The 22,805-nt window shown below is 41.8% G+C and overlaps 2 protein-coding genes across 3 annotated transcripts; both read right to left on the bottom strand.

Moving 5' to 3' along the window:
- Positions 1 to 8: 8 nt before the first annotated feature.
- Positions 9 to 10,045, bottom strand: LOC125902791 (uncharacterized). Of its 2 annotated transcripts, none has more exons than XM_049599396.1 (6): positions 7,097 to 10,045; positions 5,110 to 5,387; positions 2,228 to 4,186; positions 2,038 to 2,139; positions 550 to 612; positions 9 to 139 (listed from the first exon to the last, which is right to left on the bottom strand). In XM_049599396.1, the coding sequence occupies exons 2-6, from the start codon at positions 5,378 to 5,380 to the stop codon at positions 111 to 113; spliced, it is 2,424 nt and encodes an 807-aa protein (XP_049455353.1). In that variant the 5' UTR covers positions 5,381 to 5,387; positions 7,097 to 10,045; the 3' UTR covers positions 9 to 110. The 2 variants fall into 2 exon arrangements, with proteins under 2 accessions (XP_049455353.1, XP_049455352.1); XM_049599395.1 differs by having other exon boundaries at positions 5,512 to 10,045.
- Positions 10,046 to 10,063: 18 nt separating this feature from the next.
- Positions 10,064 to 17,241, bottom strand: LOC125902818 (uncharacterized). Its single transcript, XM_049599444.1, has 2 exons — positions 17,091 to 17,241; positions 10,064 to 16,955 (listed from the first exon to the last, which is right to left on the bottom strand). Exon 2 carries the CDS (start codon positions 15,459 to 15,461, stop codon positions 14,520 to 14,522), a length of 942 nt encoding a protein of 313 aa, XP_049455401.1. The 5' UTR covers positions 15,462 to 16,955; positions 17,091 to 17,241; the 3' UTR covers positions 10,064 to 14,519.
- Between the last annotated feature and the right edge of the window lie 5,564 nt (positions 17,242 to 22,805).

Genomic DNA, 22,805 nt, shown 5'->3' on the forward strand with positions numbered 1-22,805 from the left:
ACAAAACATTTATTGAAAAATAAGTTTATTACATTCTTAATTTGAAATTCATGTTAATATTAAACTGATACTTTAAAACCAAGAGTCGTCTTGTAGAGTGTAGTCAATGCTCAGTACCGTGGGTTCCTTCCATTTCCACCTGGAAGACACAACAATCTTGGCTTCAGTCAGTTATGCATTATGAAGGTCAGAGAGTGGACAGTAGAAACCTTTATCCAATGCAATGAAATGCATAGTAGTGTATGAAGTCATCTGATTAAGATTTTTTTTTGTTTGTTTTAAAAGACAGTAACATGAGCCTCTGTTAAAAAAAATTATACAGGTGACTCACACCAAGTCAAGTAAACTGCTCATAGAGGCTAAATTTGTGCTTTCTGTTGGGAAATATTGGGATACGGCCGAAAGTCCAGACTGCAAATGTGCAATGTGCAGCTACTTGTAGAATTAAACCAGTCCTGATGTGTCCTGTTGTCAAATTTGTTCATCCATTCAATCCATGATTACCGTCACTCACCCTGACACAAGCAGGGATGAAGCTGCAGCTCATACCTTGTGATTTCCCAGGTTTGCCACAGTATCCATTGTAGATATCCTGCTGGTTGCTGTGCTTTTCTGTAAACAGAGAGAATATCCTATTAAGTCCCTGAAAGTTAGTTCTCATTTAGCATGGTGTCCTGCGTGATTACATTGTTTTTATCAAAGACTAAATGTGTCTATGCTCTTCTTACTGGTTTATTCCTAGAAAAATTGTTGTCAGCGTATATTTCTGCAAAACACAGATAAGTTGCACTTGCATATCATTTAATAAATACGCTGACACTTCGTATTTTAATAATGCTGTGATGTAGGTGTGGTTAGGTTTAGGCAATAAAAAACACTTGGTTATGGTTAGTAATCAAGTTTTGACTTAAAATTTCAGTTTTTTCGTGGCACTATCTCTGCTGGAGACACAGCGAGGACTGATTAAATCACAACCGCTTTTGTCGTTTGTTGGTCTCAAACAGTGGACTGCAGCTTAGCAGGTGTATCGCCCATGTGTAGACCACTGTTCAAGACCAACAATCTTCAAAGCTGGTTGTGATTTAATGAGTCATCGTTGCACCAAATAGTGCCACAAAAGACATAATCAGAATTCAGTAACATTTGAATCAAAATCAGATGTTTAGTCACCATCAAACCACAGAGTCCTGAAGTTCATTATGAAATATGAAAATTATGTTTTAGGTGGCAGATTTTCTGGCTTTGTAACAGAATGTCCAATTTTTAAGAATACTTTATAAGCACACTCATCAATTTTTTAAGCCTTCTTACTTTTTCATGGGAAGGATTATTAAACCATGATATATCTAATGTATTTTAGCTTCATTTTCAATGTTATTCTGTTTTCTAAGGTGATTTATGTCACACCACATTCTAGGATGGAAAGGGGGATTTCCTAAAATGGCGAGCATTTAGAATTACACTGATTTTTTTTTTCCTCTCGAAATTCTGACCTGATGATACTGTGCTGTATAAAGTGCCCTGGGGAGGATGTTTTTCTATCGGCTGAGGCAGAGCTAAGCGTCCCCCTGGTTTCCTTTTCAAAAGCCTATGGAATTTTTCTATTGGATTTTGGATTATTGCAGAAAATAAGCTCAGTGGCAAACAAACATTTATGGAGGTGTTCAGTAGAATTTTCCTCACAAATGAACACAAGTTTTATGATTTCTGAAGACTAAATGCAATCACTAGAAGTAAAAAGCTAATGTTAGCAATGCAAGCACCATAACAAGACTGTAAAGTTGTTTGGCGTGATGACACTCTGTAGTCTCATTTAGCCACTTGTTAGCAACTGCTTTTTTAAAGATATGTAGAAACTATAAGTTAATGGGTGAGGTAGTTATTAACGTATTTTACCATAGAACTTCAATTAATAGCTCAGGCTATTATGTCCTTAAATCACCGAGCTCAAGTGCAAAAGTGCAAACTCATTTCCGGGTTTTATGACTCATTTCTTGGGCACTCTATTGGCTACATCCATTCAACTACATGCTCTACCTTGACCCCTGTTCCTCCAGTGACCATTCCTCTTCTGGTTTCTCTGCCCATTTCCCTTCATACAGAATCCTTCAGCCTGGCCGTTGTTTGCTTTCTTCATATCTGTGAAAAATAACCAGTAAAGTACGACACACATTTTAACAAGAGTCAAAGGGACACATGTTCGCTGTTAAATGAAGAAAAAGATCACCTGAATACTTCAAATGATGCCCTCTATTTGGTCCCATGCTGCTCTTCATCTCCTCACATGAACACTTCTCTTGTAATTCACTACACTGGACACCACAATCCACTAATTTTCCCTTCGATGGAGACACTTCATCCATCTTCTGGTCAGCCATCAGGACACACAGTTGCTCCGTCATCTGACTGACTACTTCATTCCTACATGCTTCCTCCTCTACCTCCACATCCACTCTGTTTTGGCCAGTAGGTGACATGTTCTCCCCTGCCGCAGAGTTCAAGAGGAGAGTTTCTTCCTGCTGGGGAGAGCTGCTTTTCTCCTGCTGCTCATTTACAATGAAAGATTTCTGGTTTGGGCTTTGATTAGCCTCAGGTTCAGAAGACCTATCTTTGTCCACATCTTTTTCAGTGGGGGTAGACAAAATTAATTTACTCTGCAGGTGAGTCAGGGATATCGAGGGATCCTTTTCTGAAGGAGCCATACTCTGGCCTTGCTTTGGTGTCCTCATTTCAGAGGCGTCAATTTCACTCTCCATTTCTGGCTTCTCTGATGGACCGAGCTTCTCAGCAGGGGTACTGAAAAGAAGCCAGCTGTCTGACATCGGGACAGAGTCAGAGGAGGAACATCTGCGAGTCTGCCTCCTGTCTTTACCAGATTTGACAATTAGGTTGTCATTTTTGGCTGACGGTCTACCATTTTCATCCTCCTCCGTCATCTCAACAATGACCTTAGGCTCAAAAATGCTGTTCTGCAGCAGCCACTCCTTAGTGGGGATAAAGGGAGCCAGAGATTCCACAGACCAAACAGACTCATTCATTTTTCTCTTCAGCTGAAAGTTATTTACATACATTTGATAGGGAATGATCTCTGATGTGTCTTGATGTGGATTTGTCTCACTGTCATCTTCTTGCTCATTATCAGGAAGCTTCTGGGATTTGTTTGGTGAATCTTGGGGTTCATCTCTGTAGGGCAGACAGCGCCTCACAGAGCCAACCAATGCCACAGGCTCTTTTTCTCTCCTGGATTCTGCCTCTGGCTCTTCATGAGCTTCTCTCAGTTTGAGGACCTTGAATAGGGACAGACTCTCTTTAGGGCTTAAATTAACCTCAGTATCATCATTAGCATTAACACCTCCAGCCACCACTGGACCATTTTTGGTTGGACTCCGGCAAACAGACTTCTCACATTCTACTTCAGTTTCATAAGACTGCAGCTGGTGGTCACTCTGAGGCAGCTTGTCTGCCACCTTCAGCATCGTCTCCTGTGGCGTGCTACCTCTCCAACTCATTAGAATGTCAGGAACAGAGATGCGTCTCTCTTTCATAACCTCATCCTCTTTTTGGGAAGAGCTACATACAGGAACCATACTATCTTGAGAACTCACTGACCACACATTGCAGTGACTGGTTCTGCAAGGAGCGGCATTCTCCCGACCAACACTGTCTTTACAGCTCCTCTGTGTTCTCCTGTATTCTCTCTCCAGAGTTTCTCTGATACATGACTGGACAGTATTTGTTCCTGAAGGATGTAGGACATGTTTGACTGTGCTACTTGTGCTACTCCTTTTAACCTGGATGTCTTTTGTTTTACTGCTGGGTGATGTGTTATTCTCTGCCTGGGCAGGGCATTGTTTTTGGGAGCTGGAGCTTGAGGAGGTTGGAGAGCTTGAAGCGGTTCCATGCCCAGATTCTGAGCTGACAAGTGGGCTTCCCTCACTGTAACCACCTCTGCCTCTCTGTGTGGGTTCAGTTTGGACCTCAGAGTTCACAGTTTCTCTAACAGGGACAGTGTGAGGCAGGCGAGTTCTGCGGGTCTGATTTGGATTCTGGTAGAGTGCACTGGGACCATGGACCGGGGGATGGAGCAAACGTCTGTAGTCGACTGGTTGAATGTGAGGGTGGGGCAGAATGTAGGCTGGAGCATCCATGTATGGAGGAGGGAATGGGGGCATGACCATACCATAGCCTGAGAGGTAGAAAAAAAGTATTGGTCAATGATGCTTCAAGTACAGTTAAGTACTATCTCACAATAACAGTACCTGAGTTTATGTCTTTTGTAGACCAAGTTTAGAAAAGTTTCATACTTTGCATGTTTCAGGACTATTGTTTTGGAGGACAAAAGGTTAGTACAGGTGTTCGTGTTATTGTGGCCAACTCTTGTATTAAAAAACAAACTGTACCCAGTAGTAAGAGTCCTTTTATCTTTCACCTCAAATACGGTAAAAGAAAAAGGGGAATCAATGGAATGTATAATACCTGAATTTGAATTTTTTTTCACCATAATTTAAAACAAACAACAAAAACCCCATAAGACCCACCAGCCCATTGTCATTATGAAGTCATCAGGTAATGCTGCTTTGTCAGTGATTTCAGTGTTAGACATATACACCGAAAGCCACCTTTCACGATGGTATGATAAGTTGCTAGTCGGCTAGACGGCACCTGTTGTGGCAGTATGATACCAGGACATGTGGCATCAGTTCATAACGCAGGCAGATGGCACCTGTTGCAATGGTATGATACGCCACAGGATGGCGTCAGTTTGAAACGCTAACGGTAACAATGTAATATGAGTAGCTGGAGAGTCCCTACAGAGTGGGTTGGATGGGCAGCGGATGGGTGCAAAAATCCCAGACTTTCACCTGGAGCCCTGGTGTTCACTTCATGTATGAATGACGAGCCATGATTGTTTGTTTTTTTAAACCTAACCACATGCTTTTTTGCCTAAACTGAATCACATGCTTTGGTTGATTCTCAGCATTGGTTGCAGTGTCCCAGAACATCAACAGCAAATGCAGGAGAATACCTAGCGCATAATATGTAGACATCAAAGTCCACTTCCAAACCGGCGATATGTGACAACTTGGGATGATAACGTGTTGGACTCACCCATGCCTGGAAATCCAGCAAAGGGGTTATAGGGGAAGGGCATGGACCACTGGTAATGGAGGAAAGGGGGTGGAGGTGGAGCATGGACATAGACGACAGGCCGGGCAGAGATGTGTGGATGAGTGTGGGATGAAGGTGCTGGGTCGTGGCTGGCACTGTGCACTCCTGGATCTTGCTGCTCAGAGGCTGGTACACCACTGTGAATGTGAGTGTGTAGGTTTCCTCCAGTTGGTCCTGGATGAGCTGGTGGAGGTCTGTTAACAGCTGCCATAATCAACCTACAGCAGCGTTAAGAAGAAGGACTGTTAGACATCTGATTTTAGTAAAATAGAGTTTTTGGAACTATTTTTAGCAATCATTTAGTCACATTTGGTGATAGTGAGTATCTGGATTCCCTCTTACCTGTAGCGTTATTTATCAATCCAGATAGTTTTTAGTCTGAGTTGCTGAGTGTTGGAGATACCAGCCATAGAGATGTCTGCCTTCTCTCCAATATAATGGAACTAGACGGCACTCAGCTTGTAGGGCTCAAGTGCCAAAATACATTGGCAAATACATTTGAAAAACTCAACAACGTCTCTTTCCAGAAATCATGACTTGGTTAGATAATCCACAGACCTTATTGTGAGCGGCTTCATGTAGATACCATTTTCTTTATTACCAAACTACACTCTCCAAACGTATCATTGTGGTGCATCTACTGCTAGCTCACCTAGCACCACTGAGCTAGCTAATGCTACAGCTCAGCTGAGGAAACACCAGTAACGTTTACATGTCACGCTGTCATAAGCACAAGCTTCTCATTCATGAGCAGATGCACGCTTCCTTCTGCGCAGTGATTCTGTTTGCAGGTGTAGTTTGGTAGAAAGACAATAGTCCTGAAAGAGACATTGCTGCTGAGTTTTTCAGATGTATTTTTTTGTTGCTTAGAGCACCACAAGCCGAGTATCTAATTCCATTAAGCCCAGTTCAGACCAACAATTCAGAAAGAGACAAAACCATTTTAGAACATTGCAGAGAAAAGTTGCAATGGTGTGAACTGGCTGGTCTGAGTTCAACTCAACCCAGCTGCAACTCAACAAATCAAATCGCCAGTGTCTGGTTTAAGAACATAAAGCATAGGTGCACCCTACACGCTACCCCAGAAGCCACAAAATATCCCTGGTTTGAACTGTTATTATACTGGAGAGAAGGCAGCCATTTCTACTACCAATATCTCTAACACTCGCCAGCTCACACCAAAAGTATCTAGACTGATAAATAGCACTACAGGTAAGAGGAAAAATATGTATTTTTGAGTATGTTATCAGTTACTTGTAACTTGAGAGGGAAAAAACCCACTGTAGTGAAGATGAGACATTTGCAGCTAACAACCACTCATGCAGACCTTCTCACTGCAGACAGGTGGTGGCAGGAAAATCGATTATATCTGCATTTGACATTTTCACTTCAAGGGTTCTAGTATTGAGATAATTTTCCCAGAAGCAAACTTCAACAAAAAGAGCCCTATCCCTGTGATTTACCTGCTATGACAAGTCAAAAAGTCCTCACTATGAAAGTTGTGTTTCTTATTATGTTGTAGTGGCTTGTGACCTATCTATACATGAAACTGATTTAGATTGTTAAATATTACATTTCAGTTTTGTTCATTACAAGTAACAAGTCAACTGATTTTGCTGTAGGAAGCAGGTGAAATGTTCACACTCTACCCATGACACAGTTTAAAATCACGTATATGTGGTGGTGATTTGTGGTGTATTATAACAGTAAACCAAATAAAATTAAAACCCAATACGAGGAACAAAGCGTGAGACAAAATTCAACAAAAAAATTCTGATCTGAATTATTAAAGAGGGAAAATATTTTAACAATTGCCTTTAAAAAGCTCATAAGGCATTTGCTGCCACCCAAAACTCATGCTTCTAAATCTTTCATATGAATTTTCTGTGTTGTATGTTGTGATGAAAACAAAGTAGAGTCACTTTACCTTGTTGAGAACTTGGATATAGGAAAAACAGAGCAACACACAAAGTGATTAAATGCGAGCAGCAGACACAGCTGAGCTTAAGTAGCTGCTGATCAGTCAAGCATGTGCGCCATCAGCTCATTTGGATTATTGAAGCCACTCAGCAGGACTGAGGCCTCCTGTCATGTCATGTCAGTGTGCCATCAGAACACTAGATGGAGCCAAACCCAGACAATAAGCTGCATTTAGAGCTGCTGTAGATTTAAGACATTTGCCTGGATTACCTCATACAATAAACCAACATGTTCCCAAGACTCCCAAGCCTCATTCAACTTCAATATATAATCAAATAATGATAATTACTGTAAAAAAAAATAGCAGTTAATGCATACTGTTCTTGTTTTGCAAACATCTGTTTGATTTTGGAGTTCATAATCAATCTATTAGTAATATTTTAAGCACTCATTTCATCAGCCATCAGATATTGTATATATAAATGGAAAATATAGATCCATATTTTCACTCTTTTCATGTCAGTTCAATTTTAATTTCAGTTTTATTTGTAAAGCCCAATATCACAAATCACAATGTGCAGGGGTCAATTGATGGGGACGAGGTGTCTGCACCGTTTTGTTTAGAGCTCCGTGCCACTCGGCTCTAATTATTTGCTCAACCTGACACTGGGTATTCATCCCACTGATTACTGTTTACCTTTTTCTGCCCCTTATAAAAGTTGCTCTAGAATTGATTACTTTTTTATTCCCTCATCTAAAATATTTTTGGTTTTACCATGTACCATAGGCAGCATTATTTTATCTGACCATGCCCCCCTATACATGGTCTATTCTCTCTCTGAGGAGAGAAGAAGTCAAGTCAAGTCAAATTTATTTATAAAGCACATTTAAAAACAACCCAAGCTGACCAAAGTGCTGTACAGTTAAAAAATGAATAAAAGAGATACAAGAGAAGTAAAATAATAAACAGAACAAAAACAGCAATCAACATAGATCAAGGCACAAATAAACACAAAGGCAACATCAGGAGGAATCAAAAGCTTTTGTAAAAAGGAACAAGAGAGTCAATGAAGGGGGCAAGTCTGACAGAGGGGGGAATACTGTTCCAGAGTCTGGGGGCTGCGACTGCAAAGGCACGGTCACCCCTGAGTTTAAAATTAGTGCATGAAACAGTTAAAAGCCCTAGGTCAGCCAACCTGAGGGGTCTGGAGGTGGAGTAAGGGGTTAAAAGTTTTGTCATGTAGGAGGGGGCCACTCCATTCAGGGCTTTGTATACAAATAAATCAAGGTGCTGGAGACTTCAGCCATCTCTTCTCAAAGACAATCATTTTATTTCTTATTTTGCCCCAGAATTCAAGATATTTTATTCAATTCATTTGCTATCTAGTGGCAATCCCTTTCTCCTTTGGGAGACATGTAAAGCTTTCTCCAGGGGTTTGATAATGACCTTTGTAACATCTAAAAGATGTCAGAAGAATGAACAACATAAGCTTCTCGAATCTAGATTAGCTGACTTGGATAAACACTATATATCAAGTCCAAGCTCAGATTCACTCAAGAAATTGATGGCCACATGTGCTGTACTAAATACTCTACTAATTCAGAATTCTGAGTACTCCCTTAAAGTTGCCAGACAGAGGCTGTATGAGCATGAGGATAAACCTGGTAGATATCTTGCCAAACTTGTTAAAAGAGGGTATAGACTTTCAACTCATTGTCTCAATTGCAGACTCTAATGGTGTTAGATTATTTGATACCAATTCTATTACTAAAGGGTTTGCATTGTTTTATTCTAATTTGTATAAGTCAGAACAGCCTGACAATGCTTCAGCACTAATGCATTTATTTTTCTGAAGAAGCATGATGAAGCATTAATGGCTTTGAAATCTATGCCATCTGGAAAGGCTCCAGGGCCAGATGGATTTGGATGTGAGTTTTATAAAGAGTTCTGCAATATTCTCTTCGACCCCATGCTGGATATGTTCAACCATTCATTTGAAAATGGGATCCTAATGGGATAATGGGATAATATCTCTCTTATCCTCAAGAAGGGAAAAATGGCCGGACAAGTGCATCTCTCACAGGCCAATAGCCCTTCTCAATGCTGACCAAAAACTGCTCTCCAGAATACCAGCCATGCGTCTTGAAAAAAGTACAACCTCACATCATTGAGGAGGACCAGACTGGCTTTATTAGGGCCAGAACTCCTGCGATAATGTGAGAGGGCTTCTTAATATTATTCAGTTTTGCCAGGACTTCACAGACCCTGCCCTTGTGGTTTCTCTGGATGCTGAGAAGGCATTTGACTGGGTTCAGTGGTCTTAATTGTTTTATGTGTTGAAAGAATTTGGCCTGAGAGACAAATTTGTCAGCTGGGTCAGGGTTTACCACAATCCAACAGCGGCAGTTCTGACAAGTGGTCTGAAGTCTCATAATTTTCCCCTTCACTGCAGGAACAGACAGGGTGACCCTCTCAGCCCATTACTCTTTGATATTGCTATTGAACCACTGGCTCAAGCAATAAGGCAGAATGCTTTTATGAGAGAGAGCACAAAACTACTTGGGTGTGTACATAACACCTACTTATGATCAGATGTATAAGAACAATTTCCCCCCTCTCCCCCCTTATCCTGGCTGGGCAGGATTGCTCTTATCAAAATGAACATCCTGCCTAGACCAAAAAGCAAGCCCCGACTTAAAATGTCGAAACTCCAAATAGTCAGCTCTGATGGGGGCTTAGATTTACCTAATGTGACACTTTATCAGTTGGCAGTACATCTTTGTGTGTTAGCAGATTGGCTCAAATATGACCCAGCCTCAATCTGGCTTGATTTTGAGTCCTCTCAGTCCAGATGCCCTTTGTGGAATCTGTTGTTTCTCAACAACTTTAAGTCTGTCAAGGACCTCTTTACTTTTTTTTATTAATTTAATTTTTCAGGGCTTTTTGCTTTTAATGAACAGAGACAGGGTATATGGGGAATGACATGCAGATAGGGTAGCAAGCCAGAGTCGAACCTGCGACCGCTGTGGTATCAAAGAATCGCCTTTATATATGGGGCGCCAGCACTATCCACTATGCTACCGTCGCTCCAAGGACCTCTTTACTAATTCTATAACCTTATGTACCGTGAAGGCCTGGAGATCCATTTGTACAATAGAGGGTTGTGCTCAGTTAACATCTCTGCTATGGCCTATTCAAGTGCTGGAATTTGTTATTTACGGGACAACATCTGAACACAACACAGGCTGGGCCGTTGGGGGGGTGGGGCGCATTTTTTATTTAATTTTTTTTTTCCAACTAATTTCTTTTTCATTGCTCTTATTTTACTCTCTTATTTTCAACTACTACCCTAGCTGTTCTGTTCTGTTTTATGTAAAAAATGCAATTAACATATTCTTTAAAAAAAAAAGAAAAAAAAAGAACCACAATTTGCCTCAGAGGACTTTACAGTGCACGACATCCCTCTGTCCTTAGGACCCTCACAGCTGATAAGGAAAAACTCCCCAAAAACTCTTTAACAGGGAAAAAACGGTAGAAACCTCAGGAAGAGCAATAATCCATATGACAAGAGAGGGAGAGACAGAGAGAGGATATGAGACAGAGATTCATGGGAAACAGTACTGACAATAGCTACAATAACATTTATTTAAGAAATAATATTGTAATAATAGTATTTTGATATATATTATGAGTATATTTTAATATATGTTTGTATATGTATGTGACAGTAATAATCATAGGTGTATAATAATAGTAGAAGCATGATGAATAATAACAGAAGTAGTAGGAGGCATCAGGCAGGACCACGGCAGCAGCACAACCACACAATCCAGGGGCAGTTGTGATTTGAGGGAACCTGTGAGACACTGGAGCACAAAGACTTTAGAGAAGAAGCCGAGATAGTGACCTGCTGCAATAGGACATGAATGTTAGCAGATGAAAAACCAACTTTTCAGAATCTGAAAGCAAGAGAGAGAGGGAGAGAGAGAGAGGAGAGAAAGGGCTCAGTGTATCATAGGAGGCCCCTCGGCAGACTAGGTATATAACTCAGGGCTGATCCAAGGCAAGCCTGAGCCAGCCCTAACTATAAGCTTTATCAAAGAGAAAAGTCCACAATCTACTCTTAGGAAGATGTTCCCACAGAAGAGTAGCCTGATAGCTGAAGGCTCTGGCTCCTATTCTACATCCTTAATTTTGGAGAGCCCCGTCGCCAGAGGAAAATATAGGCATTGTAGGTTTCTGCAAACCATGGAAATTTTACATTTCCATATTTCATACATTTCATACCAACTCTTCTAAAGCTGATGAGCTGACTTTGTCATTGGGGGATAGAGGGCCAACAAATAATGAAAGTAATTGTGTTTTAATGAATCACTGCTGCTTTTTAGCCAACAAATATGGGTGCATTGACCTGTCACTGTTTTCACACGGGGGATTGTGGCACAAAAAGCAGTCATTTTAAGCTAAAACATGATTTTTTCCTAACTGTAACCACATTTTGTGCCTAAACCTAACCACATGTTAACCACAAACTTTGGTTTGCCCCAGAATTTTTTTTCCATTAGTAATGTTGTCCAGGCAAGATAATAGATATCAAAACTACTTAACAATATTTCCACCTTCCTTTTCAGGGCCTCTGTATCTAATGTGCAAGATTTACAGTACAGTCTAGAGGTCTTGTTATGTCTGTTTGTGCTTGTGTTTGTTGTATTATCTAAGTGTCAATGTTGGCACTGTAAACATATTCAGAAGGAAAAACATTATACCTTCAGTCTGACCTTTGGTTATGTGTGTGAGCCAAGACAGAAACCAAACCAAATAGCTGTCCACTATGTTAAAGAATAGTTTCAGTGATCAACATCAGTGATGTATTCTTTCTTGTAATAGTTTCTAAAAGTCTCTGGTGATAAAATGAATTTGATCTTAATTGGTGAGGCATTGATAAGTGTAATATAGTTCCAGACCTCTTTATGTGGTTCCCACAGGAATTCTGTATGGCTTTGAGAGTTAACAGGACCTAAGCTGTGATGATAAACATGCAGTAAACACAGCAAACAGCATGACACCTTTACCAACTCAGCTGAGCTGTCAGGTTTATATCTCTGTGGAACTGGGAGTAAGACAATAGGTCATTATTTGGATTATTTATTTATTTTTTATTCTTTTTTTTTTTTTTTTTTTGATTTATCACTTTAAGGACTAACACTATAGTGTGACTATATTGCACTGCTCCCTACCTGATCCTGTTCATTTTAGGACAGCTTTTCTGATTGTGTCTTCATGAGATATGAATACAAAATGCCATAAAACAGCAAACACAGACAGAATATCAGTATATTTCACATATGTGTTCACATATAAATGTTCCTGCTGCTTTTCTGATGTTAGAAGATAATGTTTTCTGTAGCCACACAGGCAATAGACACAGGCACAACCCTTTGATCAAAAAATAAATATATAACTACTAGCCCCATTTCCTTTAATGTATCCATCAAGACAAAATTTCCATTTGGGCAACATGATACTTCTCTATGACAAGGTAGGCTACCATAAAAATGTAATGGCAAGATTTCCATGGACTTTGTTGTGAATATTTATTATCTCCTGAGGATAAATCCAAATGATTCTAAAGAAAGGAAACCTTTCCTTTTGTACACAAAAATATACTCTGCTTCCACCAAAATTAGCTTACGTACGTTGGTTTTCAAAATATAGATAAATCCGCTAAAAATAGGCTGTCGACTCCTTTCGTATTCAATGTCACATATAGGCTGGAGAACAGGTAAACAGTAGAAAGCACTATAAGACAGCAGCACGGAGGAAAGAAAATTTACAGTGGTTACTTATTTTTATCTCTTACTGACTCAGTCTCTCTTTCAAACTCAGTGCAGACTAATTTAGATCAATTTTTAAGCGCTGCTTGGGTGAAGATGGACGGTGTTTTGAGATGATGTGTCATAGGAGCTAAAATTAGCGTGTTCACCTGGGTGTTGTGTTTCCATCAATGCCAATCGAAGTTAGAGGTGATAAATACCCGTGATTACTGAGTCAATGGACCCAGGTGTGAGTGCCAATTAAAACCTTTCCCACTGCATTAAAAAGCCAGATGTTAACAGATGTTAGTGGATGTTTTGTGCAGTGGGAAATGGGCTATAGTGTCTATGAACAGTGTACCTATAGGGCAGATTGCTGCTTGCAGAACATATCAATCTTCCCCAAAGGATCCGTTTTTTCCGCTTAGCGTAATCCTTGATCAGTCCAATCACCAGAAGAAAATATTGGCATTGTACATTTCTGCAAACCACAGGTACTTTACATTTGTATTCATACATATCATGTCAACATTTTCAAAGTGACGTACTATGTGAGCTGACTTTGTTATAAGGAGGTGGAGGGGTTAATTTTTTGGTATGAGCCATATTGTTGCTAAGATCATCTGTAGTTACATATCCATTGCACCCTGGTTTCAAGCAGTTGACTGGGGGTATGTCAGTAAATACTGAAGCCTACAGGAATGAGTGGCATAAAAGAAGCAGTATTCATCACAGAAGATAATTTCATACAACTTTCTTACAGTGTGGTGCCCTTCTCTTCTCATCTGATGATCCTGTCTCAGAACAGGTGTCAGCAGCCATGGTGTGTTGATGAAAAGTTGATGAACATACAGTGCCATACATGGGACATGACAGGTCAGATACGTGCCCTTAACAAACTCAGAGACCAAGGGGTGTCTCCCCACTTAGACTCCTCCCACTGGCTCATGAAAGCAAGAAATTGCAACTGAATACACACACATAAACACACGTCGTACTAGACGCCTTTCCTGAATCCAAAAGAGACTGCAGGAAGTGCAACACCAGGTGAACAGAACAAGTGGCCGGGTCTACCTGCTGCCTGTAACACCAGTCAGAGAACACCGTCCATTTCTGACTGTAGCTAGCCCAAGTGGAAAAAGCTCTAGCACTACGTATTGTCTGTATAACTGCCTCATCTAACTCCTCAGGCTGGGGCTGCAGATCGGCCACGCCCACAACTGCAGAGTTGCTGGTCTGGGGTGCCAGATCTGACCGTCCACTTGCGACAGCAGTCAGTAGAACCCTGTAATGTCCTGTCGCCACCCTGTGGACAACATGGGGAATCAGAGGTAACAGGGGAAAAGCGTACAACAAGCCTGTCTGCTACTCTTGCGGCAGCGCATCTATTCCCAGGGAAGCTCCTTGAGGCTCCAGAGAGAACCACTCCTCGCAGTGTGTCGTCCTCACCGACACAGAGATCGATCTGCGCCCTGCTGAATCGGGACCAGAGCCATGCCATTACCTCTGGGTGCAACCTCCAGTTGCCCAGCCAATCTCGGGGTCCCGAGATTGGCTGCCTGATTGTGAACCCCTGGGATGAAAATGGCCCTGAGGGATGCTAGACGGGGAAATGCTCACAGCAAAAGTTCCCTGGTCGCCTGTAGACAGAGAGACCTGGTGCCCCCTTGATGATTGATGTGGTAGACAGTGGAAGAGTTGTCTGACTTCACCAAGACATGCTTGCCCCTGATAAAGGGGAGAAGTCCCATCAACGCCAGGTGGACTGCCCTCAATTCCAACAGGTTGATGTATTGGCCCCTCTGTTGGGGACTCCACACACCCCTCACTGTCCTGCCTTCCCAGACTGCACCCCAGCCTGTCAGGGAGATCATCTGTGGACACCACCGCTCGCCGCGACGGAACATCCCCCATTGGAACCCCCACCAGTCAAGAGGGATTTGTCCCTCCAAGGGCGGAGGGCTTGTATAAACCGCCGTGTTATCCTGAGCTTTACCCGTCTGTCCCGTTTTGGATGAAGACGGAAAGCATTTAGCCACCTCTGCAAAGGCCGAGCTCTGAGCAGGCCCAAGGGAACCACTGACACTGCTGCTGAGATCATCCCTAGCAGTCTCTGAATCTGAGCTACCTCCATCTGCCTGCCAAGCTGAAACTGCTCTGCCAGGGCTACCAGCTTTGCAACCCTCAGAGGAGTGAGGGAGGCCGACACAGTGAGAGAGTTGAAACATAACCCCACAAACACTGCATGCTGTGTTGGTTCGAGATTGCTTTTCCCCAAATTTACCTTGAGGCCCAAGTCTTGCACATGGTCCATGACCCTCCTTGTGTCCTGGAGCACCTGACTGCGACTTGGAGCACAGACTAGCCAGTCGTCCAGATAGGGCAAGATTTTCAGACCAGCTATCTGCAACGGAGACAACGCGGCTGCCACCACCCTGGTAAACACTCTGGGGGAAAGTGACAGGCCGAAGGGGAGGACCTTGAACAGATGACATGGCTACCCCTATATCTCTCGTGAGTTGGGCATGAGTAACCAGAGCCCCCTCAATCAGGCTCATAGTGTCCTGATCCACTTGGCTGACAGACAGCAGAATAGCCAATGCATTACCTGAGCGTGCTGCTCTTGTGGCTGCATTATATGTATGGCACACAAGACTGTCTTGTGACACTCCTTAACTGGGCAATGAGGGTTGGCAGTTACTCGCTCTGGGCTGAGCGACGTCAGGGCCGCCATCTCCCTTTCCACAGGCGGCATGTCCACCAGGCCGGTCTCAGAGGCGTACTGGGGTCTTGTCAGCCTGCAAGACCCTGCGTTAAATTGTGGCGCAGCTGCCGGGTTGTTCCATGCTTTTCTAAGAATCTGTAGATAGTCTGCCGCCGCTGGAACAGTCACTGAGGGCTGGGGCTGAGAAATACCTGCCCACACTCCCTCTACTGAACTCGGAGCCTCTGCTCATCCTGAGCTGGGGTCTCATTGTCCGGCATACTTCCCAGATCCTCCTCAGCATTTCCAGACAGTCCGGCGCTCCCCCCAAAGGAACTGTGAGCATACAGTGAGAGGACATCAGGTGAACCTTGCCTCTCTGACTGATGTGGTGGCTCCTCAGGGGCTCCTGAACCCCTGAGGATGAGCCAGCGACTGGACGTTGAGCTGCGATCCTAGTCAGCTGATCCGATAGGCTCTGAATTGCAGCCAGGATTTGAATTTGTGTGTCCTCCTGCTGTCCCCGCTTTTCAGGGCTAAGCTGCCTCTTATGTGCAGACTTCCCCGAGTGATCGTGATCGGGACTGTGGTCCCGCTTGAGACTCTTGCTCCACTTAGAGGCATGTCTGCCTTCTTTTGGTTTACTTGGAGGAGGGTGAGCCGCCATCTTATTTTGCGTTGTCTCCTCCACCAGCCTTGCCTTGCGCCTACGCTCCTCCAGAGAGAGCTCTGCAGCTGCAGGGCATGGAATCTCACTGTCCTCCACCAGATGTGCCACTCCCAAACAGTGGAGGCGCTCTCTATGGCCATCACGGGGATCCATGGCCACCCGGCAATATCTACACCACTGGGAGGCCATTCCCAAACACAGCCGCTGCAAACAGCGGAGGCTTGTGTCACACTTGTGTACCCACTGCGAGCAGGGGACCAATTAAACAAACAAACAAACAAACAAATCAAAATACCACCGTCGGGTGTATGAGAATAATACAACTCAAATCAGTTCATCAATGCATTTAATAGTATTGTGAACAAACAAAGCAAAATAACACCGACCGGTGTATGAGAATAATATAACTCAAATTAGTTCACTTATTCACTTACTTGTAATAATCTGAACAATAGTGTTCACTCCAATAACCAAATACCAACAAAAAGAGACCTCAGTTGAAGAAAATGAGGCTATATGGCTTCCACTCACTGTGCGTGAACGCACGAAGGTAGGCCAAACAAACGCCCCTCCCCCTGCAAACAGCGAGTTGTCAGGGCACAAACAAACTTAACTTACCAGCGCTGTTGCTAGCCGCTACCAAGCTCACTCAGGAGCAATCCTCACCTGGAAAGGCACCTATGAGGATGAGCAGAAATCAACAATGAACATGCATTAAACTTACCGACCCACACACAATCCACAGGGACACCAGGCACCTGCGCCATAGTGATGGATTGAGAATAGTGTGGTCCTGAATGCGAGAATACTCACGGTCTCGGATGAGGTGAGTAAGGCAAAGAGGAGGAGGCAGTGTCACTCGGATACTCTTACAGACTACGAGTCAAGCCTCCTAAGGTCAGTCACGTGACTGACATCATTCAAGGTGAAGACTGTGGTGACTGTCTGAGTGAGGTCAAAATAGATCTGAAAAACGGGAAAACAGAACAACAGAAATCACACGTTTTGTAGTTGTTGTTTTTTTGTTTTAAAATCAAAACAGAAGAACGTGAAAATGAAGTTTTTAATTTCATTGTTTTGTTATTGTGATATTTGGATAAAATCAGGGAATGCTTGGAGATCTGAGGAGGAACTTTTGAACTCTGCAGAGGAGCGCTCTATTCTCAACTAGTTGTAGCCTAGAAATGGTTGCACTACAGCCTTATGCAGACCTGATCTGTGAACTTTTTGAGAGTGGCAAGACACATGCAGAAATCAGTGACATTTTGCAGAAATCAGTGACATTTTGCAGCGTGAAGGGGCCACGCAGTGTTCCATAGTGAGCGTCAGGAGATTCTGCATGGAGCACAACCTGTGCATTACCAGTCGGTCCCCTATAATAGGGGACCGACTGGTAATGCCCCTAAGTTTAATTTGTACTAGGTAACAGCTGTTAGCGACCAACGCCGCAAACAGCACTGACAGCGCTAACAGCGGCTAACAGCCTTTTTTTTTCATGACTTGATTTGTCAGGATTAAAGTAAGTAAAATTCCTTAAATATTTTTTTTTTGTGTTTATTACAATGACTAGAACATGTACATATTTAGTTATTTTGGAAAACATTCATCAAATTTGATTTATAGCTTGTTATGTCTATGTTGTAATTCCACAACGTTGGGTCAGTGTGGTAGTCAAAACAGCCTGTGCTTCCTTACACATTACATAAGGTCACTGCACTTCTCACATGGTCACAAACTGAAAAAAAAATGTAGAAATTTAAAGTATTAGATGATTCATTGTAACGAAGCTCTAAATGAGCTTTTATGTTAATTTTTTACTTGGTTTAGCTTAGACCATAATTAAACACATGAATGAATTGTATGGGGTATTTGAAACTCCCTGTATCTTTGTAGTTTTTTGTTTGCAGCAGTTTGTAGCATTAGGAGATAGAAAAACAGGTTCTGAATGTTCTGGATTTGTTGGGGGGGATGCCTGTTGCATTGTTCAGGGACAGGTGCGAATGGTCTTGAATGTGAACCTGTAAGTGCTCTGGGGGGGATGCATGTGTTCCTTTAGTGATTCAGTAACATCTAAAGAACTGCTTTGCCAATCGCTTCACCAAAGTGTAACAACATCAGCTGGTTCAAACTAACTGATGAACAGAGGCTAATACAAAAGTGGTAAAGTGAGCTCAGCAGTGTGACATCATGTGGTATATAATATATATTTAAACAAGAGTTTAAACTGGAGAAGGATCTGTGGCATGAAAACAAAAAAGGCTGTTTGTAACTTTGGAGTAAATAACACCAGAAGTCCTGAAGTCAGTGAAGATGTGACGGGCTGGACAGAAACCAGAGGATCTGTAACCTCTGTGATGGTGATGACAATGATGATGATGGTGATGGTGTGGGACATGAGTTTCATATTCAGTTTGAATGTCAGAATGAAGCTTAATGACTTCCAGAGAAGGGTATTAGCCAAAGTATTATTTGAACCGTCCATCTAAAGTCATCTGTTAACTGGGTGTTTTGTCTAAAGGACGTTCTTCCTCTGTTTGAGTAACATTGGCTGTACTTTGGCCATGCCGTGTGCCATCCTTCTGTTATTGTATGTAATGTGATATGGTCTTGAAAATGAAAATAAGAAACTGAATGTATTTGCCATCATCCAAAGGTTTTTATCACCTTAATTGGGATCAGTGGACCAACAGTATCTCTTTAGACCATGAATTTAACGATCCAATGCCCACTGCATTGTTCAGGGACAGGTGTGAATGGTCTTGAATGTGAACCTGTAAGTGCTCTGGGGGGATGCATGTGTTCCTTTTAGTATGATAAGAAGAGAGCATAATAGGCCAGCCAGATAGTATTATTTGATAGCTTGCATATGACTTTTTTTTGTTTTGTTTTTGTTTTTTTAATTGAATGATGAATTGTGGTGGTTTCTATCTTGTATGTTATATATTCTTTTATATTTATGGACCCTCTTTTGAGTCTGACATAAGTTTTGAGTGCAATTAAATTTACTACACAAAGTACAAAGTACATTAGAAAACAAAATGGAACTCATTTTCTCATTCAGACAGCACATTGCACATTGTGTCAGTCTGGAAGAACTATTTGCTCTTCCAGACTGACGCAAAGTCAAGTTTCAACAGTAAGTCGTGAAATACCAGATCACAGCTGGGCACATAACAATCTTTGCTTACAGTTTTACAAAACACAGTTCTCAGTACCATATTCATATCATCCTAAATCTACACAGTTTGGTTTATCCTCATCGGTACACTGCTATTTACTCTGACTAAACACAGTTGTAAACAACAGATGAATGCTGAGCTTTTCATTTTAAAAAACACATCACCAAACCCACAATTGTAGAACAATGTGAACACAATTTTTGACCAACAGCCAATAATTTGTTCTTCCCAAATAATAGCTTTCTTGTCAGCCTGCTTTTTTATATAACAAGTAACTGAGTTATACATATCTTCCACCGAGCTTTGGATGATCCTCATTCCATATTTCCCATTATACAACAGTTAGTTCCGGCCCTGCAATCTGATTGGTCGAGAGACAGTAAAACCGTGATGATATTGGAGTACAACATCACGGTTATTTCACTGTGTATGTGTCACTCCGCCTCACAGCTGATTGCAATCAACAATCAAATCAAAACTGACCCTTAGTGTTAGTTAGGTCAGCAGTTGTGTTGTAGGCTAATTAATTCATCCACTGTCAAACAGCCAAAAATATGGATTTATTTTCTAAAATAAGTTTTGAATTGAACTATGAATGGTCATCAGAGGAAGATGAGGGAGAGGAGAAGCTGAATCCATCTGAGCACACATCCAGGTTTGTCAGTGTTTCATCAGCGGAGCTCAATGACTTGGAGAAAAGCAACATACTGTCAGATCAGAAGGCAGAGTCGGCTGTGCCTGTGAAGCGACAGTCCACCATGCAGTCACCAGAGACTTATTTCACTGGCTGCACAATTAATGGAAACGTGCAGATAAATATGTATAAAGAGTAAGTGCCTCATGCACCATGTCTGCGTTACATAGCAACGGTGACAGCGGAGTTCTGAGGGAACTATTTTTGTTGGCGGAAGACAAATAAAATGCTTAAATGATCTATTTTCTCCTCATTTTTCAACATTTCTTAATCAGCCTTGTTGATTAGGCCTGCGGCCTTGTGCCTATGACCGAATCACAGCCGTGACGATATCACAGTACAACATCACTCCCTCTTGTGTGATATTGCTTAACTATAGCTAACTTTAGTGTGTATCTGTGCTCACCCAATATTTTATAGTATAATTTACACAGAGAAATACATCTAGGGTCATGAACCCCAGCACAATGATCAAGGTGCAGCCCCATGAGGACAAGCTCTGTTTACAGATGAACACATCACACAGGTCAGCCTGCAAACTGCTGCAATGAAAAGCTGTTCCCACTCCCCTGCTTTTCTATATTTTATGATATGATCATGCAGTTTCCATGGTTACTGTTGTCACTCAGCCGTGGAGAAAGTGTTATTGTATGTTACTATGGGACGGGGGAGGGGTGGATGAAGTGCCAGAGAGAGGAAGTTGGTGAGGGAATCCTTTCATTACATAATATTTGGAGTTAACACAGAGGATTAGTCATGCATCTCTCTGTCAAAGCAGCACAGAATCTTTGGAACAGCGGATTAACAAAAATCATGTTTACAATCACAACACAATCCGCATATTCATAAATTCCAAACCATCTTCAGTGACAGTTCAGTATCTCTCTTGTCTCTCTGTCTGCCATTGTCTCACTCTAAAACAGTGGACCAGTCTGTGAAGCATAGAGCCCATTCAAATTCATCAAAGCCCCTTTCATATCCTGACAGCCACACTACACACACATGCATGCACACAGTCACACACACACAGTAAACCTCTTCAGTTTGCCTTTGAAGTGGACATGGCCATTTTTGGTACTGCTGCCAATTCTGGGTCATCTGTCTTGTCATTAATATCCTATCCAGATTTATCAGACAGGACCTGACAAGGACAAGAAGACACTGTAGAGACAATGAACCATTAACAGGACCAAATACAACAGTTAAAGGATAATTCCAGTTTAATAATTTTTGTAACTGTGCCCATCAGTTTTATCCAGCTCAGCCACCAGAAGAACATGTTGGTATTCTGAAAATCACAAATATGTTACAATTGCTTGTGTCATACTAATCATATCAACCTTTTTTAAGTGGTATAATATGTGAGCTGATTACGACATCAGGAGATGGAGGTGATGATGTGACACATAGGCAAGACATATGCCAAGATGCAGATCACTGTCCAAGACCAACAAACAGCAAAACCGGCTGTTTTTTGGGAAATCATTGTGTTTCCACTTGGTTTTCAACCCCCAAACATTTGTTTTGGGGCTTAAGTGGTTATTTTTTACCGTGACATTGTTGCTTTTCATTCATATTGCGCTCCTCATTTGGGTATTTTAAGCCAAAACATGATCTTTTCCTAATTAAAGCCAAGTGGTTTTTGTGCCTGAATATAACCACACATTAACCAAAGTGTTGTTGAAATGTTAAGTTAGTTTCACTATTTTCTCAGCATCTATGTTGCTCATCATAATCAAGTAATTTGTTTGTATTTCAGAGCTGTTGTATACAGCCTTACATATGTAACATTCTATGACCATCTTAGACAGTTCTGAATCATTGAGCTTTGTTACAAAACATCTTTTGATGTATTGCCATATTATACAAAATTACTGTACATAAGTAAAACTAAATTTTGTCATTTTTTATCACACATTTTTATGTTTGTGATTTTGTCTCTTTTCTCAGTCTCAGTCATCATCTCCCCTCTCGTCCATCACCGCAGCTGAGACACTGAAAAAGACTGTCAGAGACTGGTAAATGGCCCGACGTTCAACGAAGAGCATCCGGCTAATGGTTTGTAATGATGAGGACACAAACAAAGGAGTGTTGGAAGCGACACCAGCAAACAGCCAAACATTGTTACATAAGGCCATCACTAGCCAGTAGGCCTACAATTCATCCCCCTTCCAAGGGCCATGGCACAATTTATTTATAATAGAATATTTCTCTCACAGAAAGTGATGAAACTCCACCAGCATAAAGTTTTACTTTTGTACCATGCTCTGAGCAAAATGTGAGCATCACATGCTGACATATTCACAATGACAATCTTAACGTGCTGATATTTAGCAGATAATGTTTAACATGGTCGCCACCTTAGTTTTAACATTTGGCTGATGGCATGAGATGAAAATTTAGAAGATCACCAGTGGGAACCATACTTGTACCAAATTACATGGCAATCCATTAAACAGTTATTGAGACGTGTAACTCAAAACACCAATACATTCTCATTCCAACCTCGTCACATATCAACATTTAGTCATAGACATTCCACGTCGAGATGTGAGGGGTACCCTGGGAGCTTTGCTTGTTGACATTCTGGGACAACATGTCAACTTCAGCCTATTGCATGCATTTTCTGTTTTCAAAACAGAAAATACACAGGAA

This window comes from Epinephelus fuscoguttatus, linkage group LG15 (assembly GCF_011397635.1).
Source record: "Epinephelus fuscoguttatus linkage group LG15, E.fuscoguttatus.final_Chr_v1".
Taxonomy (NCBI): Eukaryota; Metazoa; Chordata; class Actinopteri; order Perciformes; family Serranidae; genus Epinephelus; species Epinephelus fuscoguttatus.

Coding starts and splice junctions, on each gene's coding strand:
- LOC125902791 (XM_049599396.1), bottom strand. CDS start 5,380: ATGGCAGCTGTTAACAGACCTCCACCAGCTCATCCAGGACCAACTGGA. Junction 2,140..2,227: donor GCATCATTTGAAGTATTCAG/GTGATCTTTTTC, acceptor TATTTTTCACAG/ATATGAAGAAAGCAAACAAC. Junction 140..549: donor CAAACCTGGGAAATCACAAG/GTATGAGCTGCA, acceptor TGTGTCTTCCAG/GTGGAAATGGAAGGAACCCA.
- LOC125902818 (XM_049599444.1), bottom strand. CDS start 15,461: ATGAGCCTGATTGAGGGGGCTCTGGTTACTCATGCCCAACTCACGAGA.